This window comes from Gloeophyllum trabeum (assembly GCF_000344685.1).
Source record: "Gloeophyllum trabeum ATCC 11539 unplaced genomic scaffold GLOTRscaffold_00011, whole genome shotgun sequence".
NCBI classification, from domain to species: Eukaryota; Fungi; Basidiomycota; class Agaricomycetes; order Gloeophyllales; family Gloeophyllaceae; genus Gloeophyllum; species Gloeophyllum trabeum.
In genome coordinates this window covers 836,589-860,321 of record NW_006920420.1, presented here as the reverse complement: position 1 = coordinate 860,321, position 23,733 = coordinate 836,589, and the positions used below count along the sequence as shown (strand labels likewise).

Below are 23,733 nucleotides of genomic sequence, written 5' to 3'. Positions count from 1 at the left end.
ACGTTTACTTCAAAGGAATTCATTGCAGAGGCCGCGGTGTGTCAGTTACATATAATAGACCCGTGTAAATTATGTTTTCGTCGGTATAATTGACTACCTTTTCCCCTGTTCTATTGGCCGAGAATCAAGCTTGTATAGTGACACTGCCAATTTGGATCTGCGCATCTGTCCCAGTGGGTGGGATATTGCAGATCATTCAGAGGCGGCTTAAGGCAGAAGAGAGGCGAGTAGATTAAAAGGGTAGCACTTGCGACAATCACTCCAGGCAAGTTCCCCGTTGTTGGCATGCGCGTTGCGGTCCTAACGGGCATTCCGGGCGCTGAGCAGTCCCCTCTGGCAGGCTCTTCTACATCAAATGGCAGAAGATAGTCCTGCGCGACCAAGACGGTCTGCTCGTGCTCCCGCTCGCTTTGGAGAGTCTAGTGCTGTTGCGGTTCGCGCGTCCCAGCCTGAAGCGCGGACAGCACGAGCCGTAGATCCAGCACAGCAATTGCAAACGCTCCTTGCAAGCTCCAAGAGCACTCTCACCAATGTGGACATATCCGTACGTGATTCTCTGAAGTACGACCTCCGTATTTCGTGGTGAGCGTACGCGGCGTACTAGACCATTCTGAATGCAAGTACTTGGAACATGCTCCCTGAGGAGGCACGGGCACGATTATGCACTCTCCTGCCCCCTACCGCCTTCACGGACTTTGTGCCCACTGTCCACCCGAGTCACCCTTCATGCACACAGGGCACCGTATCTAATATTCACGAAGATGTCGAAATGAGGACTGCTGCTGCTACATCACTCGAAAAGTTAGATACTTCCTTTTTCACCGACGGTCACTTCTTGGCAGCTGCTCGTACTTTCCAGGACCATCTGTACACCGGGTGGCTGGCAGATGCACACAAGGAGAAAGTGCAGAAATACGAGAGTGGCGTGAGGGATGGCACGCTGCACGCGCCTTGGAAAGACGAGGTATGGGAGCGAGACCATCGCTCTGCGCCTGAAGAGGCAGATCAACAAACAGAGCCATCGTCGCGCCAACCGGATGCCATAGCTCGCGCTGGGTAAGTCTTTGACGTGCTGTTCTACCGGCTGTGCTGACATCGTGAACAGCGATGCCGCCGAACTGAAGCTCGTCGACCTCGCTAAGAATTCCGTGATCAGGAAGGGCGACGTGCTGGCATACAAGCGTGTATTCTCACAACTCAACCTTGTTATTGAGAAGGATGTCATCGTCAGTACCCGTCAGACCGCTCGACTAGCCAGTGTATGACCTTGCACCTAGATCCAATCTGTTCACTCTCGATCCTACGCTATCACCGTTCTAATCGAACCTGGTACCACGAAATCACTACCCCCGGAGCTATTGGCGGCGAATCCAGCCGACCCAGATGGGCCAACCAAGAGCATGACGGTAACCAGCCCGAATATGCTGGAAAATGGGATTCTTGACGTGGACGGTAGAATCGAAAGGAGCCGGAGGCCTAACGGGAATGCCTGGAAATGCCTAACTGTATGGCGGTGGAGGCAAGAGCCAGAAGGTGACGTGGATATGCTTGCGTTTGAAGAGCGCGGTGGGAGGGAGAACCATGGAACGCTGTTTTACCTACGAGGATGTTTCTATCACGACAGATGATAATAATACAGCGTTGCGTTTCGATTCGAGATTAAATAACGTGTGGTCGGTCTCCGCGTGTAAATGATATGGATACATCTATTAGTACTTCCTCTATACAGCTGATCCGAGATGCATTTGACTACTCATTTCAGCTTCTGGAACATATCCTTCGATATCTCCAACGCGGCGATTTCTGCAACGTAAGTTTTCCGCTGTATATTTTGTCCAGTCAGCGTTGGACTATTCGTGAGTGAAAGATAGCGCACCTTTTCCTCGTTGGCGAGACGAACGTTAGCTGGCACAGTAGCCTCGTAGTCTGCCACCGATTCCGCTTTCTTGACCTTCTCCAGGTTCAGGTTGGCCAGATGTATCTTCTTTTCGCACTTGGCAATTTCTGCGTCGAGATCTACAAGACCCTGATAACGGAACATAAGATCATCGAGTCACATTGCTCGATGAGGATTGACTTACTCTGACGAGAATGTGCAACGCAATGGTTGGACTAAGAACGGCAGACCCGCAACCCGGCGTGATCTCGTCTACAGATCGTACTACCTTCACGGACTGGCAGCCCTTCGTTAAGGTCTGCATAGTAGCCTTCTGCGACTCGAATAGCGCCGCTTCTTCGTCTGCCTGGCAATGTACGAAGACTGCAAACTAATGAGCCTCGGCTCGCCAGAACAATGTGTACATCTTAGCTCACTTTGGATATCATTTTGCAAGCTATATGACGCTGCCAGGGATCTACCGGCTTTAATCGCATCAAAAATCAGGTCGAATTGTCTGTCTGCGGCATCGAAGACGAAGTCGGAGTCCTAATGGACGTGTTAGAACAAAAGTACTCTCGCATTAGTATTAGACTTCGCCTTACATGAGTGGGATAAGATGAGATCATGATAGATGGCGTAGGGTCATTCGGTCGACGCGGCAGTCTTTGCCATAACTCCTCCGTGACAAACGGCATGAACGGATGCAGCAGCCGCAGGCCATAATCTAAGCAAGTGTACAACGTCTGCTGAGCTGACTTTCGTGTCTCCGCGGAGGCCGATTCGTCCGTCATGGGTTTCATGGCTTCCTGGACGGCAGTCAGCCTATGTAAACATCATCCATAGAAGGTACCCACAATGTAGACATCACATAGCTCGTACAACCAGAAGTTATACGCAGCCGTCGTCGCCATCATGAAGTTGCGTTCCGTCAGGTACCGGTTGAGCTCCGCCGCGGCGAAGTTCAGCTTATGGAAGATCCATTTCTCAACAAGGCTTTCCTTCCCAGTCGGCTACGGTAGGCGGTCAGTATCATGAGGTGTGTGTAGTATGTCCCGTATGTACCTTAGCTTGTGGCAAAGGGATGAACTCTTCATCAAGCTTGAGCATCGCGAATTTCGTAGCGTTGAAGATTTTATTGCAGAACTTGCGGTATCCTTCTACCCGCAGAATCTCCAAGTTGATGTCCCGACCTGCATCGAGAATGAACCAATACACATAAAACACGTGACAACAGCCGATCTCACCTCCTCCACTGTACGCGCACAGCGCAAACCGAAGGGCATCCGTACCGCACTGCGGAATCCCCTTCGGGAAGTCCTTCTTCTGACCCAACTTAGCCTTCTGAATCTCCTTCTCATCAAGGTTTCCCTCGTATAGCTTCTGGTGCAGGTCCTCCAGGGGCAGTCCCTGGATAACGTCGATCGGGTCGATGACATTACCCAGGGACTTGCTCATCTTCCGCCCATGCGCGTCACGTATCATAGCATGACAGAATACCTCGTCGAAGGGCATCTTCCCAGTAAGGTGCAAGCCCAAGAGAACCATCCGGGCAACCCAGAAGAACAGGATGTCCCAGCCCGTCTCGAGCAGGGATGTGGGATAGAAATTGCGGTAGTCCTCCGTCTAAGAGGGAGTCTGTTCAGGACGACGCATGGAAGAGCAAATCGTGTAGATGACATACGTTATCGGGCCAGCCCAAGGTGGAGAACGGCCAGAGACCAGACGAGAACCAGGTATCCAGCACATCCTCGTCCTGCTCCAGCGTGAATGGCTTCCCATCTGCAAGCTTCTTGGCACGCTCTGTAGCTTGATCTAGCGTCCGGCCAGACACCCACCACTTCCCATCGTTACTCTGCAAGACGACCGCTGAGCCAAGTCTAGCAGCAACTGCACAGAACACTCACGTCCTGTTCGATGCCCTCAATTCGCACGAAGTACGCTGGACACCGGTGGCCCCACCAGAGCTGCCTGGAGATACACCAGTCTTGAATATTCTCCAGCCAGCGGTACCATTCCGATTCGGACAGTGCCGGCTTAATAGACAACTCTCCAGCTCGCGTGTGCTATGATTATGAGCGCCATAAGCATGAGACGTCCAGTGATGATGACGCGGCTACACGCACATTCAGAGCCTCTTCAGCCAATGGTTTGCAGTTCACCCACCACTGTGGCTTCAGGACAGGTTCGATGATGTCGCCTGATTTACTGGAAATTCAAGATTAGTCGTAAAGCTCGTGCAGGTACGAGGGTAACTTACGTGCAAATAGGTATGCTCATGGGGTTGTCTTTCACATCAACAAAGAGTCCTTTCTCCTTCAAGGCCTCCACAACAGCCACCCTAGCATGGAACCGTTTCATGCCCTTTGAGTGAAGGATCAACATCGTAGACTCGACAGTGTATATGACAAACTTCGCTTTCAGCTTACCTGGAACTTCGGCCCAGCATTCGCATTAAACGTCCCATCGTCATTCAAGATATTGATGAAAGGCAAGTTATGTCGCTTTCCGACCTCGTAATCGTTCGGATCGTGCGCAGGTGTGATCTTGACCGCACCAGTTCCGAAGGACATGTCTACCACAATCGAGTCCGTGACAATGGGGATGCGTCGGTCCAGGAAGGGATGCACCGCGAACTTGCCGTGGAGATGCTATACACACACACCGATATCATTTCAGTTCCGGTTCCTCTGGTTATGCAGCACAACGATGAAATGGGGTACCTTATACCGAGGGTCATCGGGATGTACGGCAATGGCACTGTCACCTAGCATTGTCTCCGGACGCGTCGTGGCGACAATTATCTTTTCGTCTGTGCTCGTGCATTTACTATCAAGTACTATGAATAAAAGGATCGGATGTGTCTTACCGGAGTTTTCGATTGGATACGCAAAACTCGTAATCGCTCCGAATTCGAACTTCTCCTTGGGATCATAGCCGGGCACATTAAGCAATGTCCGGCCGGTGAGCTGCTTTTGCTCGACCTGGACAGGGATTACGGTCACGATCTTGAAGATGAACATATAGCAAAGAAGAGATATGTTACCTCGAGGTTGGACAAGGTCGTATGTAACCGCACACACCAGTTGACGAGTCGGTTAGCGCGATAGAGAATGCCATCTTCGTGCAGCCGGCAGAAGTTCTCGATCACGGCCTTATAGCGAGGCTATACTCAGGGGAGGAATGAGCGGATCCTATGTAATAGAGGACACTGGACTGACCTCATCCATAGTGAAGGCAGCCCTCGACCAGTCGAAGCTCCCTCCCAGCCGGCGCATCTGGTTGGTGATCCGTGCCTGGTAGCTGTTGTCTTATTCGCGCATGTCATATCCACGCACAATATGGCCACTTACTCATTCTTCCAGTCGTACACCGTCTCGATGAACTTCTCGCGCCCGAGGTCGTGGCGCGTCTGGCCCGAGGACTTGAACAGGCGCTTCTCCACCACGGACTGAGTCGAGATGCCCGCGTGGTCGAAGCCGGGCACCCACAGGGTCGTCTTGCCCAACATGCGGTTCCACCGGACCAGGGTGTCCTGGATGGCGATGGTCAGGCCGTGCCCGATGTGCAGGCTGCCGGTGACATTTGGGGGCGGGAAGGACATGACGAAGCGGCCTTCGGGCTTGACTTTGCCATCGGGGGTGAGCTGCGGGGAGAAAAAGCCTTGGGCATCCCACCAGTCATACCAGGCTGCTTCGACGGCGATAGGATTGTAGCCGCTGCCCATGGGCTGGGAAAGATCTACACAGACGTCACTTATGGGTGTTATCACCGAGCAGGCAGACCACCTACCCTTCTTCTCTCCCTTTGGCGTCGTGTTCACGAAAGCAGGCTCTTCCTCCTTCTTCTCCTTCTCAGCCTTTGCTTTCTTTTCGCCGGCCGGGGTTGCAGCTGCAACCTTGGCGGTCTTAGCAGCTAGTTTCGCCTCTTTCTCTAGCCTCTTCGCCTCTTTCTTGGCTGAAGAAATATATTATCGGGATCGGTACACACGCGACATAGTATCCTGATTCTAACCTGCACTCTTAGTCTTGGGCTCATTTCCCTGCGGCGCGGGCGTCGACGCCCCTGACTGCAGCACGGGATCGTTCGGGGTCTGCGACATCGCTCGGACAGTGAATGCTGTAGGCCGTCTGGGCAAACGAGGGGAAAGAGGGAGATATCGATACAGACGCAGCCTATAGCTACTTAGCATTCACTTTCCGAGTCACAGATCCAGTTTTGGATCGAGAAGGAAAAGCTCCGCAGCGAAGCGGAGCTCTTTTTACTAACGTCGCCGCGTGGGAAATCCTGTATGGTGACCACAGACGGTCCCTGAGGCGCGCATCTCTCGCTAAATGCTCCCTTTGACTTTATTTTGTCTGCTGCAAGCATATCTCTCCTACGCGCAGACGACTCCGGGCCTTGCGATAGGCTCGCTGACCACGATCACCGATGCCAATGTTACCAATAACCAAGGATTCAGGCTACCTGCGTCATCCAACCTCTCTGTATCCATTGCGCTATGTTCGAGTTCATCAAATTCACCGCGGTTCCTCGTCACGAACAATACCGACATAACCTTACCGGGACCCAGCGGGGGGACTGATGTCTATGAAATAGAGCTCAGCGATGGCTACGGCAACTGGAGTGGGAGTACGCCGGAGGGAGGTGTACTGGCAGTCCTGAACGCGGGGCAAGCACCGTTTGAAGTGGGTGTATCCGACGGGGAAGCAGGTTAGTATTCCCTGGCCTACGTATGTGTAAACTGCGAAAGAATTTCTACGTCTACTTGGATAGTTACCTGGCCATGCGTGTCTACCATGCGCAGTGCTAAGTGCACTTCGTTCGGATTCACACACATTTCCAAGTAGCTCTTCTCTTTCGTGGTCAATCTGCCGCATTCCGTATTAAAGTGCATGAGATACAAAGATGTCATTCTGAATATTCTCCATGCCGTAGGTCCCATGCATGAGATCCTGCCTACCATTCCTCTACTAGGAGAGACAACATCGAACCAAGCCCTCATCTTCTCCCCGCCTTTCTCTCCTCCCCCAATTGTATCGCCCAGTTATCCGAACTACACCCTCCCGCCAGCCAACCTCACTTATCCCGAGCAACCCTCCACAGCCGCCGCGACCAATTTCACTCTCGTCCTCGCCCCAACATCCTCCTCGCTAGCCAGTCAATTGCAAACCGGCTGCTCACTCACATCCTCTCCGTCCCAGGCTGGCTCACAGATCTTCCAGAGCCTTTGGCTGCGCGACGAGAAGGGCTGGCGGTCGCAGTGGCTGATGGGCGGGCTCACGCCCCTCACAAACTACACTGCATACGTCGTCACCAACCAGACGAAAGTCTCGGGTCCCATTTACTTTACCACGAAATCAGGTTCGCAGCATCTTCGGGAATCTGCTGATGACCATCCATGCTGACCAATTACTCTTCCAGCACTGTTCTCCTGCCCGATAGTCCATTCCCTCCCCTACTGCCCCGCCGTCTCCTACGCCGCGCCCCTCCTACCGCCGCCGGTCGGCTTCGACGCCCACGACGCTCGCACCGTCCCAGACTCGGTCAGCAGCCCGCTCATCTCTGGGCTGGGCAACTTCTCCACGATGCTCACCACGATCGCCTGCGGACGGGACATCTACTCGCCCATCCAGACGTGCGCAGACTGCCAACGCGAATACCGCAACTGGCTCTGCGCCATCTCCTTCCCGCGCTGCTCCGAAGAATCGCCGCCGTCGTCGTCATCCACCACCTCGGTCGCATCGCAGGAAACGGGTGCGCAGAAGCCATTGTCGGCGTTGGTGCCCGTGGCGTCGAACTTGCCGCCACGTAGCAACCCTGCCATGCCGAATGCGACGACGGGCTACGACATGCTCTTACCATGCCTGGAGACGTGCACCGCCGTGGACCGCGCGTGCCCGTACTTCCTCGGCTTCAAGTGTCCGCTTCCGCAGTTCAATGCGAACGTGAGTTATGGGGTCGGTTTTATCGACAGTGGCGTGGCGGGACAGCAGGGTGGCGGAGCTACTGGTGTCAGCCAGGATAGATGGGGGAATGTCTGGTGTCATGGACCTGGGATGGAGGAGGGGGCTTAGGTGTGTGTAGTAGTCTCACTCATGACATCCATGTAATAGTGGTGCTCTGTCTGATGCTGTCTTAGGTATCGGTATCCTGTGTATGAAGCCGATGCATGTAGATGTAGCTAATTTATTGGTATCATGTGCGAGTAAAACGCGTATATCAGTTCTCTTGTCGCCACCACGGGTGCATAGAAGAAAGTCTCGGAGTTGTTTCCGGCTCATTCGTCCGTGGACCTTCCCATCCGTGCGTTGCTCAGACACCGGAGACAAAGCTAATAAGTACAAGGTACAATCGTGGACCACCGTGTTTACGACGGGTGCCATCGGAAAAGCGTGCCACGCCGCGCCCAAGCTTGATAGCTAGTATAGTCTTGCGACCGTGGCGAATTTGCCGTTGGCCCAGGTGTAATCTGACTACGGGTACTAGTCCCTGTCCCTCCCGACAGGAACATCCCAAGGTTGTGCTTGGTGCTGCATCTCGATCCGTCAATCACCATTTATAGATTGTCGTTCAAGGTACGGCATACCTCCTTCGCCACGCTGGAGAACTCCCACCTAACATTTCTTTATTTCAGAACCGGCCGAGACCTTGTTGTATAGGTTAGAGACGGCAGTATTTAATCCCAAGTTGTTCGCCCGGTGTTGGCGTACTGCAGTCTCTGCTGGTGATACATCTATGACCCAGCCCAAGTTGATAGTTGCGATCGTGTAAGCCGTGCATATTCAGGCCTTGGGAGCCTACAGTACTGATATTAACGACAGGGGCGGAGGCATCGGAGGCCTAGTCTGCGCCGCCGCTCTATCTAAAGCCTCTGACATTGAGGTCAACATATATGAAGCTGCCCACCGATTCATGGGAATCGGCGCAGGTATCGGGATGTATCCCCAGGTGTGGAATATCGGTCATGGAATGGGCTTGGTGAGAGTCTCGCGGCCGCGACAAGTGCGGAAGGCCGGTATCCTCCCCGTCAGTCCTACCCTTTTTTTTACTCAAGGGCCGTTGACAGGGCCCCGAACATCTCACATGCACAAGTCAGACTTACCAGGCTAGTGCGAGACTTCGTTCAGATCAATACTGCACTGGTATTCAGCAGGCTGGATCTAGAAGGTGCCGTGTTGGGTGGGCCTACGGTGACTTCGGCCCCGAAGGAAGAAGTCCTTGACAATGTCGCACTGGATAAAGAAATCAAGGACCGATCGCCAGTAAGCCTTCCTATCATTGGTGCTCCGTTATACTTGGAGCTTAGTGAGGCGTATACAGTGCATATAAGACCCTACGCGGCGGGTAATCCAGCACCTCAGATCGCCTCCCTCGTTCATATCTAATAGGGTTGTTGCTTGGCTATGGGGTGCGGCGCCACAGTTATCTCCAGTAGCTACCCACTATATTATCTTGAATGGGCACATGCAATGTCGCCGCATCAGGCGTCAGGCGCCGCGCAAGCTATCGAGGTGCGTGTTTTAGCATATTTACCAGCGGCGTTGCTGACCTGTTTTCTCAATATGTAGGACTCTTACATCCTCTCGTCCCAGCTCACCCATCCGCTATGCACAAAGACGACGATTCCACGCGCTCTCACCATCTATGACAGTATCCGACGACCAGTGGTGAACATTGTTCTCGAAGGATCTGGAAATACCGGACATCTGTTTGACGTTTGACTTCAACGTACCTGGTTCTACGGAGCAGGATATGATGCAGAAGAGGGAAGACGGCCAGTCTCAGCCGAGAATGGACGTCTTAAAGCGGATGTGACAGAAAGCAGATGAATTACAATAATGGATGTGGAAGAGGCCGATTCAAGCCGACTGGGATCTGGCAATAGAGATGCTGGAGAGGTGGCACGCTGTTGATCCAGAATGGCCAGCTTAGCCAACATCAATCTTATACATCGTTTATGCAACTCGATTGATGGGAGATTGATGGAACAGTGCCTACCTCTGCTTGTGTTATCCAATGACTGGGAGATCAAGAAGCTCGTCGAGGAAGTAGTACTAGATTACATGAATTAGCCATTCACAACTCGGAATCGAGATGATCGTCGATATTGCCGAGTAGTTGGCTAGCAGAAGATACAAGAGGTGTTGCTCCCTTTCCTTTCATCTTCTAATTTTGAGCCTCGCTGTGATCCTTTTTCGATAGGGTGGAAGAATGTATTAAACAATGTTCCAGCGGTATACCTCGCTTGCTCGCGACTTGCTCGAGGTGTGAATCTCCGGAAAATAGACCGACAAGTTGAAGTTGTTGCATCGATAGGGTCCACGTTTAGGAAATGATTGTCGACATAAACACGACGACCCAAAGTAATGCTGCCTTCCGCGATCTTATCTCCTAGTGCACAAGAGGCCTGAAGAGGCGAGCAATAATTCCTGGTGTTGTCCTCGTGCACGGCGATTTTGAATTTTCTAGGCTGTGTATCAGGGTAGAATAAGGCTGGTGGCCAAGTGCAACCAGGTTGTCGTATCACGGGCTCCGGGAGATGTTCCATAACAGCAACCCAACCTGCTTCAAGCCCCTCCTCGACGACCGATTGCCTGTCGCCAAAGTGTAACTGGACTTCGCTAGCACAAATGTGGGCATCCGGTGCGTGGGTCAGGATATGCTCGAGATGAGCTGCTGCGTGGCACCCGTACAGAAAGAATGGGATGCCAAGGGGGTAATCCTGAGCGGGACATTTCTTCGCTATAGAGAAACATCGCACGACGCGTAGGACAGAGACAGTGAAACTGCGACACCCACAGGCCTGTTTATGGTCTGGTTCTGGATGGCCGGCATGCATGACAGCTTGGAACGATGCACCATCGCATGCGATGCTGTCCAGCGTCAACGATTCGGCTGTTGTTATAGTGAAGAATTGTGCTGATGGCTGGCTTCTCGCCTCAAGGTATCGATTGGTCGCCGCGGAAGGCATGTGCACTTGTAGGATAATCTGATTTCGACCGTTTGCGGCCTGAAGAGTGGGCAAATACGACAGATAAATGGGATCAATGCCTTGGAGAAGGAAGGAGTGAACGTCAGGAGTGACCATGCTTCTCCATCGGCAGTCCTGCAGCAAGCGAAGTAAGCACCGCGGCCATGAATTACAACAGTGCACTTACAGCAGATACTCTTAGGGCGACCTCGTTGAAGTAGCGAACAGCTTCAGTCACTATGTTGCTCGCGTTGGAGAACGGGGACATGCAGATGTTTCCCAAGGCATAGAGGTCTTCGTTTCCCTTCAAACCCATCCTTCTTTTCCAGACTGAGGCGCAGTCGCCATATGTATCTTGAGGAAGACTTGTGGCCATGATAATGGCTTCCTTGTCAGATGGCTCGTCCGTTACCTTCATTATAGACATCTCTTCGAAGATACGTCTATTCAGGTAATTAGCCTCCTCCAGATCCTCGTTTAGAACATTTCCGACGCGGAAGTTGCAAGCGAAAGTGTTAATCATGAGGTCGGAGCCAACGTGGCTGAGAAATTCATGAGCTTCTTTATCCTGAAGGATATCGGAGTCGGCTCGACCGAGAATCTTCAACCGAATGAAGTCCTTTTGAGCTTCGACGTCACTCCCGTCTTTCTCCGCAGGCAACATCTGCAGAGACGTCGTTATGATCCCATCGACCCCAGTGTCTATGGTCGCCCAGTGGCAGTGCAGCTATCGACACTGTATGAATAGAGCGTGTTGGAAAGCCGTAGAACACACCTTCGCAGATGTGTAAAGGGCCTCGCTGAGCAGAGTCTGGTACCCACTATCCTTAGCGTTAAGACCAAGAACTTCGTGACTGAGGAAAGCGGCAACCGCGGCAGCCCCGGGTTTGCTGGTTATTAACCTACGGATTAATCGAACTCGAGGATAAGAATGGGGCCAAGCACTGACCTTCCTTCTATGCCATACGTACCCATGCGGTCCACGGCGTTCTGTTGACCGTCAAGGTAGGGACTGGTCCAACTTACGAGGAATTTAAGTCGCTCGTCCCGGTAGCATAGGCCACCGGCAGGATACGGTACATATCCCGCTTTATGCCTGATGAAGTCAGACAATCATTCCGCGAGCAAAGTAGGACCACTTACGGGTCGACTGTGATAGAGTCAGCGAACTTCAGTGCGCATAGCTGCTGGTTCGTATGATTATGGAGCGGAATGGGTAGATGTCTGTGTGAAAGGCCCACCCCCTGGGCTGCAGGCCTCTTCAATGTCGCAAAATAGCCTCCCCAAGCAGCATCGGCATGGATCAAGAATGATAAGCCCTTCCGCTGAAACTCCTGTCTCAGTTGGACTATCTCGGATAGAGGGTCCACTGCGCCGTGCTCGGTAGTGCCGATTATAGCAACTACGCAATACACCGGTATCTGTCCAGTGAGGCAGTCGTCCAGTCTACGCCGCAGGTCCGCAACGTCAAGGCGGATGGCTAGATCTACTTTAACGCCGATGAGGTTACTGGATCCGATACCAGTCACGGCTGACAATGAGAGAAGAAGGACTTCCTTGTATAAAACTGCTTACTAGAGTGCGAACTCGACGCACCTGCACCCTTTGGCCAAGAATAATGGCGAGCCTTGGAGATAAAATAAACTGGTTGACTTAAGCCGTGCTGGTGCACGAGCTCGTCTTTCCCGACGGACTGCACGTCGTAGTCCTGCATTGCTTCCTCTACAAACGCAGAAGACACGCCGAATTGACAACTGAGCTGGATTGGCAGACCCAACACCGTGTCAGGAGTGAGGTTCAAAAGCTCCCATATGGTGCAGTCTTTGAATAATTTGGTCTGGCCTGTGCACGTGCAGACCTGAAAGGTACCGTAGGCAAAGGCAAGTGGTGGAGGCATCTCCACTTCTTGATCATCATGCGCCTTTATCCTCGGTTTAGTCATGGCGTTTCGCAAGGAAAGCGGGTAGAATTTGAGGTTCCGAGCTATGAGCCAGGGTAAGCAGCGTACACGCCCACAACATAAACGCGAGAATACCGACCAACCCTAGAGATAGTACACGCCAGATACTCAGCTGACAATCATAGTAGAGTATCAGCCCACGTACCAGATGGACTCTAGGTTCGCCACCGAACCGTCGCATGTAATGTGCCCTAACCTTCACAGTAAGAACGCAGACATGAATATCGGAGGGGAATGTATAAAGCACATACCCCAACCATAAGGCTCATTAGCATTGTCCGGCGAGCTGTCATCTTCGGCTCTCCGTGGATGACGCCTAAATCCCATAAGAGCGCACAATTGCTGCCCTACCTAGTGAAATCAGTTTAGCTGGAGCTCGGCGGCGCAGTCTAGGAGAACGCGACATACTTCCCACTCAAGCAAGGTTGTGACTGGCGACACCTCTAGCGCAACCTGATCATTCTCAGCATATGTCTACGTACAGCGGGAGACTGAGGAAGACCCACGTTGTTTTGGTTGTAAAGCAGGCCAAGCATGTATCCGAGCGTTCCTGGCACTGTATACCGACAAAGCTGTCAGCAGTCTAGAATGTCAGACAGAAGACGAGCGAGCCGTACAAGAATTTTCTGACACCATATGTGCCATATATCTGGGCGAGTATATAGGAACACTATGCTCCGAGATAAAAACGGATATTCGACGGAACAATGCCTCAAATTCCACCATTGCGTTCTCGAAGGGCTCAGAGGCACGCGTGCTGGAATCTATGGAAACCTGGAAATGACGGGCAAGTAGCATGGGTTGGGTCCTAAAGCCTCAGGGGCTCGTGTACCGTTGAATAGCTCACCTTGTCAGAGGGGCCAAAGCGCATGCGGCTTCGTCGCATATCTTCTATCATGGCATGTAAGAACTTGAGCATGTAGTCAAGGTTCTCTGCTTTTGGCCCGAGGAAATATGCACTGAGCCTTTGTCGCGCGGCATCACGGGCAGCCAGTGCATCAGACATGATCTGTGAAGTTCCTTCGATAAAAGTATGGTGCACCCTATTGATGCAAGTGCAGCTAAATATTGGGACGTTAGGAAAACGTCATAACAGGAACAGTCTGTCAGCAGAAGCGGGAACATATAACAGCCGAGAATTAGGAGACAGCAGGGGAGCCGATCAACCAAACCTGCGCTGCCGCCTGTGATCACTGATAGATGGATAGACGGCTTGCTAATGTTGACCATGGCTGCCTGATAACCATGGCTGCCTGATACCACCACGGTCAGTCTGTACTCTGACCGGGCTTGAGGATATCGCCCGTCACGATTGGTCCATCTTGCATCATGGAATTCAGCAGCCTGCGAGTGTAGATGCATGAATCAATCAAAACATAATCAGGATCAGAATCAGTGATAGCTGTGGAATACTGGTTCACTGCGCGGAAGCACATGCAGAAGTTTAAACTGGTATTGCCTGCGCCCTATGGAAGGAGAAACCGCAGCGCGAGTACCAGTGTCCATACTGGGGGTGAACCGGATGAGGGCCGAGTTCGAGGCAGTTCACAACCTGACAGAACACGCTACTCCATTATCAGAAACGTCAGAAAGTACGCTGACAGAAAACATATGCACCTCCAGTCCCGCAAATGTCCCGCAAATGTATTAATATCACCGGCTTCTTCCGTGTCCTGGGCATTGTGGCGCCAGCCACTGAGCCAGTGGAATCAGAACTTCAGAAGGATATCAATGTAAGCAGTGTGGTCACTGGCCGTAGTCCCAGCTGAACGATCATAGTGTTGTGATCGTTCACGGTCGATGGCATGAGCAGGCTACAGCGTCACACGGTATCCAACCCTTGATTTCCCGTATTGCACCTGTGGCAGTACTAGTAATGTATCTACTGCCTCAACAAGCGAACCGCCAGAAAGCGTTCTATCCCATTCCAACCCTACTTCGGCCCGTACGTCACCCTTATATCCCCCGTGCTCGCACCCTTGTCAAAGGTAGCCTCGAAAGGCTTATTTTGCCCACAGACTGCGAAAGCTGCCTTAATGCCCTGCTCCCACCGACCCTTCGAGACGTTGATGGTGGCACCCTGAACCACGGGTGTGATGCTGAAGCGGACATTGCCGCTCTCACCGGTGGTCGTGGTTGGGTTGCCTTGGCACTTCTGGATAGACCCGGCAATGCCGCCGCAAATTTGAAGGAGGGCTACGTTGGATGTGTGAGAGTCCAATGTCCTGTAGGGAATGTTAGTCGTGGAACGCAGATCACTGATATAAGTGGGGTTCGGACGTACGTGTTTGGGTCAGTGCACTTGACATCAGTGACTTGAGTGGTGCGGGAATAGATCGGGCCAGCCAACGCTCCGGCGGCGAAGGCGACAGCGGTAAGGAAAGATGCCACTCGCATTATGCTTGTCGAAGAGGGGAAGGTGATGTGGACAGCTGGTTAGGAGATCGAGAGTGAATGAATGGCACTTGCAGCCGTCACAGACGGGTTAGGCAAAGGGAGTCAAGGGCGACAAGAAAGACGAGAAGAACGAAGGGCACGAAACCGAGGGCTGAACCTGTCAGTTATGCTGAAGGGAGAGAATAAAGGCCCCCGAGGGCAACTCATGCACTTTATACACGGCACATTCGAAGACTACCGGCAGTCTGTTAGGTGCCTGGTTACCGGCCAAGTTGGCGAGGTGAGGAGAACGCTCCTTCGGCGTGCAAACCATTGGAGGATTGACGAGCGTATTGGAACTTGCGCTGTACTTGACAAACCCAGACTGGCATTCAATATTCAGGCAGTGCGCTGCTTGTCCAGGAACATCGAATAGATGACCTTGAAAGAAAGACAGCGTCGTATGTAAACGCGGTCTTGGCTTGGCATACGATCGTCCTCCGATACACTGGGTGCAATTCCCATATTGAGCCACTGAGAAAGTGTGAAAGAAACCGGACAAAGGTCAAATTTTGTTCATAGTGTTGCCTTGAAAAACATATGAAAGCTCAATGAATAGTGCTGAACAAAGAACATATCCTGTGCCACAATCAGATTTTTGCACATTCAAAAGTAGTATTATTCTAGTTCGGTTCACCAATTGTGCAATGGACAATCATGAAAAAAGTTTGACCTTTGACCCGTTAATTTCACAGTTTTCTGCATGCTCAATATGGGTGATGTACCCAGTGATACATCGGTGCTGCCAGAAGTCACTGATCCGTCGCTAACTAGGTTACCTTATACAGTACACAACTTCCGCGCCACATCCGAGAGTAGAGTTCGCCACCACCAGCCACATCTGCGGGAGCATCACGAAACTAGGATCCACTCCAGAACTACAGGAGCATCTGGATACATCCAACTTCCAAAGGGAGCAAGCTCGCAATGGACATTGCTAATAACGAGAGTTCGTGCCAGACTCGGAGTGTAATGGTCATGTCCATTCCATATGCACAGGCAATGCTGAATGCCCGATGAAATATCTCTTGCTTTCATGACACGGCAGAATCCCGTTGTATTGCACCCTATAGACCCTATTTAAAGCAAAGAAAAACAAGTTCGCGGACTAGTTACATCGGCGACGTATCCTTCGCATCAGCAGGCAGCCCGAAATCAATAGCCACCAACCCGCTCTTCATAGTCTCATCGGTAGGCGTCTTGTCCTGTGTCGATTTCTCAGACACAACGCCCGCGAATACTACTCCCTGCAACCCCTCTGGAATCACCGTCTCGCCGTTCTGAATCTCCGAGGATAGGACGGATAGGCCGCTGTAGTATGCCATGAACATGCCAACGGTGTCGAACTTGTCGACGGCGACTTTGATCGTAGATCCTGCCTTGGGCATCGAGGGACTAATGGTCAGGCCAGGGAATGCCTTTACAGGCAGAGGAGGGTTGCTCTCGGGGCACGACTTGATAAACGGAGCTTCATGGTACGATAAGCAATTAATGCCACGAGATTATCGATTATGTGAGACTTACAAGCCAAAGAGTACGCGCCGGAAGGCGTGAGCGGCGTCTGGTACGCGCCCGACCACGGCTCGCCCTTGTTCACTGCGGCATGGATCCAACTGGTCTGGCGAGCCTCTGTAGCTAGAATGGACTATGGACCTTCGGTCAGCCAACTGGGCGTATCGGACCAGAGAAAGATTGGTCATACACCGGCAGCATTGAGGTCATCCGGATTGGACAGCAAATGCGCTGCTCCGGTGTACGCAGCAGTTCCGACCCCCTCAATTGACAAACTCAAAGCCGCAAAGCTCTTGGGGTCCGTGTACGGGCTGTTCAATCGTGCTCAGCCACACTCCATAGCTGGGGACTCAATAAGGCAGCGAATGAGCTCACAAGCTGTATGTGCACGGCTTGGTCGCGTTGTCCCCAATGGCCTTCGTCAGGAACGCGACATGCGACGCCTCATGGCCTGCGATCTGCTCGTACCGCTCGCGAACCCAGGTCGGGAATCCCGCGCTCGCGAACGCATTCGCGTCGAACTTCTCCAGCGCCCCGTGGTAAAACGCGCTCTCCAGATGCTCGAGGGTCAGCGCGAACTGTAGGACGGTGACGTCTGTCCTCGCCCCACTGTCAGTGTCTCTATTCGATGAGGGCGAGAGGGAGACGAGTACGAACCGGGGACCGGGGTCAGGTCACGTGTCGCGTGGTGAGGTGCACCTCCGACGGAGGTGATACCACTGACGAGAGCAATAGCAACTGCAGCGGACGTGTACTTGAACATCTCGGAGGTATGAATGGAAGTTCAAGTGCGGCTGAGAGCGGAGGTGGAAGTGAGAGGGAGAGAGCGTAGAGCTGCTGCTCCCGAATCTCGCGAGCCCCTTTATACATCATTGGGCGGCTGTCTCGATGGCTGAAAGGGTGGCTGACTTGTTTGCGGATGACGAGGCGACCGGTAAGTCGACATGGATGGTTCGGATGGCTGACGCGATGCAGGCCATAACGCGTCTCTGGTCCACTTTGCGATAGCCATGGAGGCTCGTCGCGTGCGTTCGTTTCAAGCGCTGTCATTACTTACAATTCTTGTTGTGTGGCGAGGGACTTGATCAATACTTTTCATTCTGGTAATACATGCTTGAGGAGAGAACCCCAAGCGCCATCGGCCGTGAAGCTGCTTTCCATTTTTCACCAGAAGCCTCCGGACAAATGGAGGAGACAGCAGATACCCAATCACTCGGATGCACTCACGGAACGATCTATGGCCAGTACTTGAGCTCTGCAATGACTGGCCGAGCGGACTATCGCTTACTTACTACTCGTTGTACAGAATGCCCATGGTTTGGTCAGGCTCGACCTTTGACCGGCCGACATAGGCTCAGGCTCATTTCCCCGTCGATGGGAGGAGTAATCAAACTGTATATAACAGACATGTCCGAGTTGTCCCAGCAGTCCACTCCGGCTACAAGCTGCTACAAGTTGCATTGCAAAAAATGTCAACTGCTCCAGGCTTCGTTTAACCCTAACCCTAAGCTAGCACGCCATTATCTTATCGCGCAATGCAATTACCGAAACGCACTCACGTCAACGGCAGTGCTTCAGAGAAGCTTGAAGCCGCCATGTTGCATGTGGACGGCCCTTCCTTCATGTCAGAAACCTGAGCATGCATCCTTATGGTGCAAGCGATTAAGAACGTGCGCCTGATCCCCTTGGCACGCACGAGCATCCAGTCTCGACATATAAGGAAAGCGATAACGCAGCTGCTGCCAGGGCCGTGGTGTGATCTCTATCCCCGTCCATCTCCTCGAGATGAGACTGTTACTGATTGCCCTCTCCCTCGCTGTGCTGCAGGTAGCACTCGCAGCGCCAGTACGCAGGGCCCTACCCACCCCGGTATCAGCATCAACAGCACGGACGTACTTGTCTGAGCGTAGGACAACATCCATGCCTCTATGAGATTCCTAGAAGCTCATTTAAGAACAGTGACTGTGGCGACGCCCTCGAACTCGCCGGCGTACGCAAGGACCGAGTTTAAGACGTGGGATACCAGTGCGTTGCCAGCCCATTACGAGCTAGGATGCTCTGCTGACATTGACACCAGTCTCTGGAACGTGTGACACTCGCGAGAGTACGTGGTATATGTATGATCAGCTTGGGATATTTCTAGAATCAGTGAACAGCGGTTCTCAAGCGGGACGGGACGAACGTCGAGACAGACAGCGCTTGCAAAGCAACGTCTGGGAACTGGGTTTCGCCGTACGATAACGTGGCCACCACCCTTGCGAGCGATCTTGACATCGTAAGCATCCCTTTGCCAGAATCGGTGATATACGCACCAACTAAGCCAATGCACTGTCATCATCAGGATCATCTGGTACCATTGAAAGAGGTGAGACTGAACAACACCGATAGAGTCGGGGTATCCTAACGAAAAATAGGCGTGGATCTCCGGAGCTCGGGACTGGACCGACGCACAACGCGAAGCGTTCGCCAACGACCTCACGCGCCCTCAGCTGCTAGCAGTGACGGATAACCTCAACGAATCCAAAGGTGAGAGATCCCATGATTCCATGAGGAGTACAAGCTAACAACAGATATGGAAGGCGACAAAGACGTAGCGCAGTGGATGCCGCCTCTCGAGAGCTACCACTGCACATATGTTCGCGCCTGGGTTACTGTCAAGCATTATTATGACCTTACGATCGACTCCGATGAGAAGACTGCGTTGCAAAAATACCTGGCAGATTGTTGATGGCGATGCAATGTAGCAAACACGTGTAGAGGCACATACCAGATGTACCTTCACCGCAAATGTCAGTTTGAACAAGACCCCGTGGTTTTGATACCCAGCTCACCGAGGAAGAGGTATCGACGTCAAACGCTAATGTACCGGAATGACGACTGCATAGTAGAGTGCTTCCTGCGGGGATAACTGCATACATTCCAGACCTAAGTATTCAGGTCTTCCGTTTCGCCTTGCTAGATTTGGGCGCGGGCAGCTTTTTACCGTCCTCGCCCAACCCCAGCAACGGATTCAACAAACCCCCTTCATGCAAGCAAGTAATGAACTCCTTGACGAAAGGCTCGTAGTCATGTGTTCGTTTGACATGTTCGGTCTGGAGTTATCGTTCCATCTATCAGAAGAACTCGCGTATGCGAAACGAGATATACGAACATTCTCTCGTTTCGCCTTCGCAAACTCCTCCTCAACAGCCACTTTCGCCCTTATCATCTCCCGCATGCACGTCTCCCAGGCACCCAAAAGACTCCGCTCTGGTAGCTCCAGCACCGCTACCTGCTTCTCTTGTTTCCTCGCGCCGAAATCAGACGCGAAGCTCTCCTTATCAGGCTCGAGCGGACAAGAATTCAGCAAACTCTGATCCACCTACCACATTCATAAAGTCAAGTCGACCAATCAGCACACGCCCACGCGAACGTACCTTCTCCGCCCACCCCTCCCCATGCGCCTCCTGTAACCGCCTCTCCAACGTCCTCCTCTCCCGCTTTAGCAGCTCCAAGTCGTCGCTCACAGCTTCATACACGCTGTCGACGATCGCGAGTAGATTGAACCGGATATTATCCTCCCCCGCGTACTTCGACATCTTCAGTCTCAGCGCCGGCCGCACCACGTCCATCCACCCCTGGCTATCGCCCTCCACCTCGCCAACCTCGAGCGGGCCGGCTTTCAGGCCATCAAGCTCCCACACCTTCCCGTACGCGGGCACGTACCCGATGAAGTGGTAGGTCTCCTCGTCGGCGGCGGCGGTCTTGGTTTCGGTCTTAGCCTTAGATTTCGCGTTGGTTTTCCGCCGCTTTGCTGGTGGGGGGCCTTTGTAAGGCGGCTTGGCTTTCGAGGCCTCGATGGTCGTGGTCGCCACTGCGTTTAGGGCGCCACGGAGGTCAGCGGGGCTTTGGGGTGGTGAGGGAAGATACGAGTAGGCAGAGTGTGCAGGCATACCGGGCTAAGGAGTTTTGTGATTCGCGGATAAAGTGGTGATTGGATATCGCTAGCCCCTTCATCTGATGTTCTGAGAGAGTCAAACGACCGCTGGAGGGCGGATGACACACTACACACGTACCACGGAGGACATCTCAACAGTCTCGTCTCGAAATGACCTGAGTTGCTCTCCAAGCTCCACGTCCGGACGGTTGAACAGAACGTTCAGGATAGCTTGGGAAGCACAAGCATCGTCGCTGAGTTGGTTCGCGAACCAGACCCGCTTCGCCGCAGGGTCGTCCTCCAGATCCCACTGCTGCTTGCTGGTATCTCCACTGTCCTTACCCCATAGGAAGCAGAAAATGAGACCGTAGGGCTTGAGGTGATCGACGGCCCATGGCTCTATGTCGTAGATTTCGACCAGCTCCAATCCGCGCACGCCGAGTTGGCGTATCAAGGTAGAGAATACGCCTAGGAAGCTCGTTATCGTGCTTGACAGGCAAGTATAGATGTGTCAAACCTGGGTCAGACTCGATTACCGCGAAGGGGCCGCCGACTAGATCGTACGCTTGACTGTTACTACCCGAGCTTCCTGGCTCCAGAGTTGCGGCCATTGTAGTCCGCAATTTTACAAACTAATCGTGACGTCTGTGGAAATACGGGCGGGTGTATTCCGGATATCCAACCGCCAGCAAAGTCTCAGAAACAGGTAGACCTAGAAGACACGCGCGCCAGGAGCGCAAGTGTGGCAACTTGGATGTGGATTCAGACGCTGCAGCCACCGGAGAACTCCGAGCCGACGGCCAATCACAAGTGTATGCTGATACCCCTCCCATCGCTGCTCTGCATCCTACAACTGGAGGCCCGTGGAACACTAGAGCACAGGATAGGTTCAGCAATGGTATATCCAGGTGAAGTGAATGTATCTCTCATGAAGTACTGTGCAACTCATATAGCTTTGCCTCCTGCAGCTCGTAAGCATGTTCTGAAGACGTTCAAGAAGCTGGTAGAGTCCCTACCGCCGCAGGACAGACTTAAGGTTCAGACAGTCCGTGTTTCGCATGATGTAGAGGATTTAACGTGGCACTGTAGCCTCAAGTCATTGTCCTAGTAGGGGAATCAACTCCCTTCAGGAATGACACCGACAGGGAAATGCTGTTCCGGCAGGTCCTTCCAACCTCCTCCTTTGTGGGCCTGAATATACTTAGCCCAAGCCTATAGGAATCCAACTTTTACTATCTGTCAGGTTGTCCTGTCCCGTCGTCGTACCTGCTCTTGACCTACCATGTTGGGACTTCCTTGGAAGAGGTCCCCTCCATCGACCTCTTCATCCCTCCTATCGAACCAGCCGACCTGATGTGGTCGGTCCCGCCACCGACAAGGGATGAGGCAGCACAATTGTACGAGACAACCCTGGTATCCCACACTTCTGATCTCGCCGACAAAATCGAAGAAGTACACACAGCGCTTCCCGACGCCATATTCCACGTCCTACCCAAAGCGTCCCCGCTATTCCCGCTCCCCCCTCCCCCGATTACAGCGTTCGAGGCTACGGGGCGTGCCGTTGTAACTGATGAATATCTCCTGTCTGCGCTGCACCGAGCGCGACTGACGAAGACTGAGGAAGAGGTTGCGCTGATCCGGAAAGCGAACAAGATCAGCTCTGAGGCACATGAAGTCGTCATGAGGGTTCTCGGTCAGGCTGTGAAGGGAAAGATCGCTAAGGCGAAGGGTGCTGGGGTCGAGAGACCTCTCCTGCCTGGGGAATGGCTTATCGAGAAGGAGGCAGAAGCCGAAGCAGTGTTCGTAGCTACTTGCAGAAGACAAGGGTCAGTCTCTTTCCATCTTATCCACAATCCAACTCAGGAAACATCGCATGTAGTGCAAGTCACCAAGCGTATCTCCCTATTGTTGCCGCCTCGACGCGCGCGGCGACTCTCCATTATTGCTGCAACGACCGAGAGTTCGCCTGGGGACCCGTGAAACCCCATGACCACCAGAACAAGGACCATTTTTCAAATGGCGCTGACAAAGAGCTAAACCCGCAGGTGCTGCTCATCGATGCCGGCTGTGAATGGAATTGCTATGCTGCCGATAGTGAGTGTCACCATTCCAGGTGGTCGCCGACGCCCGTCTGAGATCTGCCTCCAGTCACGCGAACCATGCCCGTTGGGAATGGTGGAAAGTTCACCCCCGAAGCGCACGAGATCTACTCGCTCGTCCTAGAAATGCAAAAGGTCTGCATACAATCTTTATAATACCGCCTTTACGTCTTAACTGACACATCCACAACACCCAGGCCTCCTTTGACATCCTCCGACCAGGCCTTCACTGGGACGCGGTCCAGCTTCTCTGCCACCGCGTCCTCGTCCGGGGCTTCCAGCGCCTCGGCATCTTCAAGTCGCCCAGCTCCCCCAACTCGGGGTCATGGAACTCGGAAGAGGCGATCATCGCATCTGGCGTGAGCGCCGCATTCTTCCCGCACGGCGTGGGCCACTCGCTGGGCATGGACGTGCACGACGTGCCGAGCGCGAGCAAGCCCAAGGTGAATGATACGATAAAGGGGACGGAGCTCGGCAATGAGGCGTTCTACACGTACTTGAGGCTGAGGCTCCCACTGGAGGAGGGGATGGTCGTGGTGCGTGTTGAACGTGGGTACATGAGACGATCGCTGATGTTTTGGAATTTTGCAGACGGTGGAACCGGGTATTTACTTCCACAAGCATTTGCTTGCCAATGTGCGGGACTCGAAGCATGTCGACCACGAGGTGCTGAAGCGGTATGAGTCCGTGGGCGGCGTACGCATCGAAGACGTCGTTCTGATCACCAAGGATGGGTATGAGAATTTGACTACTGTCCGCAGCGATGTGGACTGGGTTGAGGGTGTCTGCTCGGGGGAAATCTGATGAGGGGATGAACTGACACTTTGTATCTTATGTGCCATGCGTATCTTGGTTGACGTTTGTATCAAGTACTTGCATTGCTGAACCTTATAATTCACATTCTTCTGAAAGGAGATAAGTTGAAAGAATCATCCACCGTTTCACCTATGCAAAGCCGCC

The 23,733-nt window shown here is 52.9% G+C and overlaps 10 protein-coding genes across 10 annotated transcripts; 5 read left to right on the top strand and 5 right to left on the bottom strand.

The window, feature by feature from the left end:
- Window positions 1–467: 467 nt before the first annotated feature.
- On the top strand, window positions 468–1,658 carry GLOTRDRAFT_63812 (uncharacterized protein). Its single transcript, XM_007870254.1, has 4 exons — window positions 468–544; window positions 605–1,056; window positions 1,106–1,226; window positions 1,278–1,658. The coding sequence occupies exons 2-4, from the start codon at window positions 632–634 to the stop codon at window positions 1,626–1,628; spliced, it is 897 nt and encodes a 298-aa protein (XP_007868445.1). The 5' UTR covers window positions 468–544; window positions 605–631; the 3' UTR covers window positions 1,629–1,658.
- Window positions 1,642–6,086, bottom strand: GLOTRDRAFT_100848 (uncharacterized protein). The gene is made up of 20 exons (XM_007870253.1): window positions 5,891–6,086; window positions 5,669–5,833; window positions 5,230–5,617; window positions 5,098–5,179; window positions 4,923–5,042; window positions 4,746–4,860; window positions 4,600–4,688; window positions 4,306–4,527; window positions 4,137–4,240; window positions 4,003–4,084; window positions 3,784–3,942; window positions 3,561–3,731; window positions 3,124–3,502; window positions 2,942–3,069; window positions 2,734–2,889; window positions 2,482–2,685; window positions 2,314–2,425; window positions 2,082–2,260; window positions 1,877–2,026; window positions 1,642–1,822 (listed from the first exon to the last, which is right to left on the bottom strand). The coding sequence occupies exons 1-20, from the start codon at window positions 5,976–5,978 to the stop codon at window positions 1,754–1,756; spliced, it is 3,162 nt and encodes a 1,053-aa protein (XP_007868444.1). The 5' UTR covers window positions 5,979–6,086; the 3' UTR covers window positions 1,642–1,753.
- Window positions 6,087–6,210: 124 nt separating this feature from the next.
- GLOTRDRAFT_117225 (uncharacterized protein) lies at window positions 6,211–8,133 on the top strand (the record flags this gene model as incomplete). The annotated part of the gene is made up of 3 exons (XM_007870252.1): window positions 6,211–6,589; window positions 6,815–7,240; window positions 7,301–8,133. The coding sequence occupies 3 exons, from the start codon at window positions 6,211–6,213 to the stop codon at window positions 7,951–7,953; spliced, it is 1,458 nt and encodes a 485-aa protein (XP_007868443.1). The 3' UTR covers window positions 7,954–8,133.
- A 568-nt stretch (window positions 8,134–8,701) lies between these two features.
- GLOTRDRAFT_26188 (uncharacterized protein) lies at window positions 8,702–8,857 on the top strand (the record flags this gene model as incomplete). The annotated part of the gene is made up of 1 exon (XM_007869971.1): window positions 8,702–8,857. A coding segment is annotated over one exon (156 nt), but the record flags the coding sequence as incomplete, so codon positions are not given.
- A 1,330-nt stretch (window positions 8,858–10,187) lies between these two features.
- On the bottom strand, window positions 10,188–13,792 carry GLOTRDRAFT_8692 (PLP-dependent transferase; the record flags this gene model as incomplete). Its single annotated transcript, XM_007869955.1, has 13 exons — window positions 10,188–10,985; window positions 11,047–11,577; window positions 11,626–11,740; window positions 11,800–11,946; window positions 11,994–12,381; window positions 12,447–12,833; window positions 12,919–12,922; window positions 12,952–13,001; window positions 13,062–13,161; window positions 13,219–13,263; window positions 13,317–13,366; window positions 13,428–13,584; window positions 13,658–13,792. Coding segments are annotated over 13 exons (2,907 nt in total), but the record flags the coding sequence as incomplete, so codon positions are not given.
- Window positions 13,793–14,673: 881 nt separating this feature from the next.
- Window positions 14,674–15,404, bottom strand: GLOTRDRAFT_111873 (uncharacterized protein). The gene is made up of 2 exons (XM_007870251.1): window positions 15,095–15,404; window positions 14,674–15,035 (listed from the first exon to the last, which is right to left on the bottom strand). Exons 1-2 carry the CDS (start codon window positions 15,205–15,207, stop codon window positions 14,744–14,746), a joined length of 405 nt encoding a protein of 134 aa, XP_007868442.1. The 5' UTR covers window positions 15,208–15,404; the 3' UTR covers window positions 14,674–14,743.
- A 954-nt stretch (window positions 15,405–16,358) lies between these two features.
- Window positions 16,359–17,354, bottom strand: GLOTRDRAFT_46095 (uncharacterized protein; the record flags this gene model as incomplete). Its single annotated transcript, XM_007870031.1, has 4 exons — window positions 16,359–16,714; window positions 16,771–16,891; window positions 16,949–17,069; window positions 17,134–17,354. Coding segments are annotated over 4 exons (819 nt in total), but the record flags the coding sequence as incomplete, so codon positions are not given.
- Window positions 17,355–18,503: 1,149 nt separating this feature from the next.
- On the top strand, window positions 18,504–19,607 carry GLOTRDRAFT_111872 (uncharacterized protein). The gene is made up of 7 exons (XM_007870250.1): window positions 18,504–18,664; window positions 18,718–18,783; window positions 18,836–18,862; window positions 18,915–19,033; window positions 19,100–19,123; window positions 19,173–19,284; window positions 19,338–19,607. The coding sequence occupies exons 1-7, from the start codon at window positions 18,544–18,546 to the stop codon at window positions 19,484–19,486; spliced, it is 618 nt and encodes a 205-aa protein (XP_007868441.1). The 5' UTR covers window positions 18,504–18,543; the 3' UTR covers window positions 19,487–19,607.
- An 84-nt stretch (window positions 19,608–19,691) lies between these two features.
- Window positions 19,692–21,333, bottom strand: GLOTRDRAFT_140062 (cysteine proteinase; the record flags this gene model as incomplete). The annotated part of the gene is made up of 6 exons (XM_007870249.1): window positions 21,192–21,333; window positions 20,814–21,142; window positions 20,693–20,754; window positions 20,175–20,643; window positions 19,910–20,119; window positions 19,692–19,850 (listed from the first exon to the last, which is right to left on the bottom strand). Exons 1-6 carry the CDS (start codon window positions 21,283–21,285, stop codon window positions 19,692–19,694), a joined length of 1,323 nt encoding a protein of 440 aa, XP_007868440.1. The 5' UTR covers window positions 21,286–21,333.
- Window positions 21,334–21,516: 183 nt separating this feature from the next.
- GLOTRDRAFT_111870 (Creatinase/aminopeptidase) lies at window positions 21,517–23,673 on the top strand. The gene is made up of 8 exons (XM_007870248.1): window positions 21,517–21,582; window positions 21,643–21,710; window positions 21,764–21,838; window positions 21,893–22,500; window positions 22,554–22,768; window positions 22,823–22,908; window positions 22,971–23,309; window positions 23,365–23,673. Exons 1-8 carry the CDS (start codon window positions 21,570–21,572, stop codon window positions 23,575–23,577), a joined length of 1,617 nt encoding a protein of 538 aa, XP_007868439.1. The 5' UTR covers window positions 21,517–21,569; the 3' UTR covers window positions 23,578–23,673.
- The last annotated feature ends 60 nt before the right edge of the window (window positions 23,674–23,733 follow it).

Bases quoted from the DNA above. Each gene is read 5' to 3' on its own strand.
- GLOTRDRAFT_111870 (XM_007870248.1), top strand. The intron at 22,501-22,553 runs GTCAGTCTCTTT...CATCGCATGTAG, and splicing joins GCTACTTGCAGAAGACAAGG to TGCAAGTCACCAAGCGTATC. The intron at 23,310-23,364 runs GTGCGTGTTGAA...GGAATTTTGCAG, and splicing joins TGGAGGAGGGGATGGTCGTG to ACGGTGGAACCGGGTATTTA.
- GLOTRDRAFT_100848 (XM_007870253.1), bottom strand. From the start codon at position 5,978: ATGTCGCAGACCCCGAACGATCCCGTGCTGCAGTCAGGGGCGTCGACG. The intron at 3,943-4,002 runs GTGCGTGTAGCC...TCATAATCATAG, and splicing joins TGGCTGAAGAGGCTCTGAAT to CACACGCGAGCTGGAGAGTT. The intron at 3,070-3,123 runs GTGAGATCGGCT...TTCTCGATGCAG, and splicing joins GTGCGCGTACAGTGGAGGAG to GTCGGGACATCAACTTGGAG.
- GLOTRDRAFT_63812 (XM_007870254.1), top strand. From the start codon at position 632: ATGCTCCCTGAGGAGGCACGGGCACGATTATGCACTCTCCTGCCCCCT. The intron at 1,057-1,105 runs GTAAGTCTTTGA...CATCGTGAACAG, and splicing joins GATGCCATAGCTCGCGCTGG to CGATGCCGCCGAACTGAAGC. The intron at 1,227-1,277 runs GTCAGTACCCGT...CCTTGCACCTAG, and splicing joins TTATTGAGAAGGATGTCATC to ATCCAATCTGTTCACTCTCG.
- GLOTRDRAFT_111872 (XM_007870250.1), top strand. From the start codon at position 18,544: ATGAGACTGTTACTGATTGCCCTCTCCCTCGCTGTGCTGCAGGTAGCA. The intron at 18,784-18,835 runs GTGCGTTGCCAG...CATTGACACCAG, and splicing joins GTTTAAGACGTGGGATACCA to TCTCTGGAACGTGTGACACT. The intron at 19,034-19,099 runs GTAAGCATCCCT...TGTCATCATCAG, and splicing joins TTGCGAGCGATCTTGACATC to GATCATCTGGTACCATTGAA.
- GLOTRDRAFT_111873 (XM_007870251.1), bottom strand. From the start codon at position 15,207: ATGCGAGTGGCATCTTTCCTTACCGCTGTCGCCTTCGCCGCCGGAGCG. The intron at 15,036-15,094 runs GTACGTCCGAAC...CATTCCCTACAG, and splicing joins AAGTGCACTGACCCAAACAC to GACATTGGACTCTCACACAT.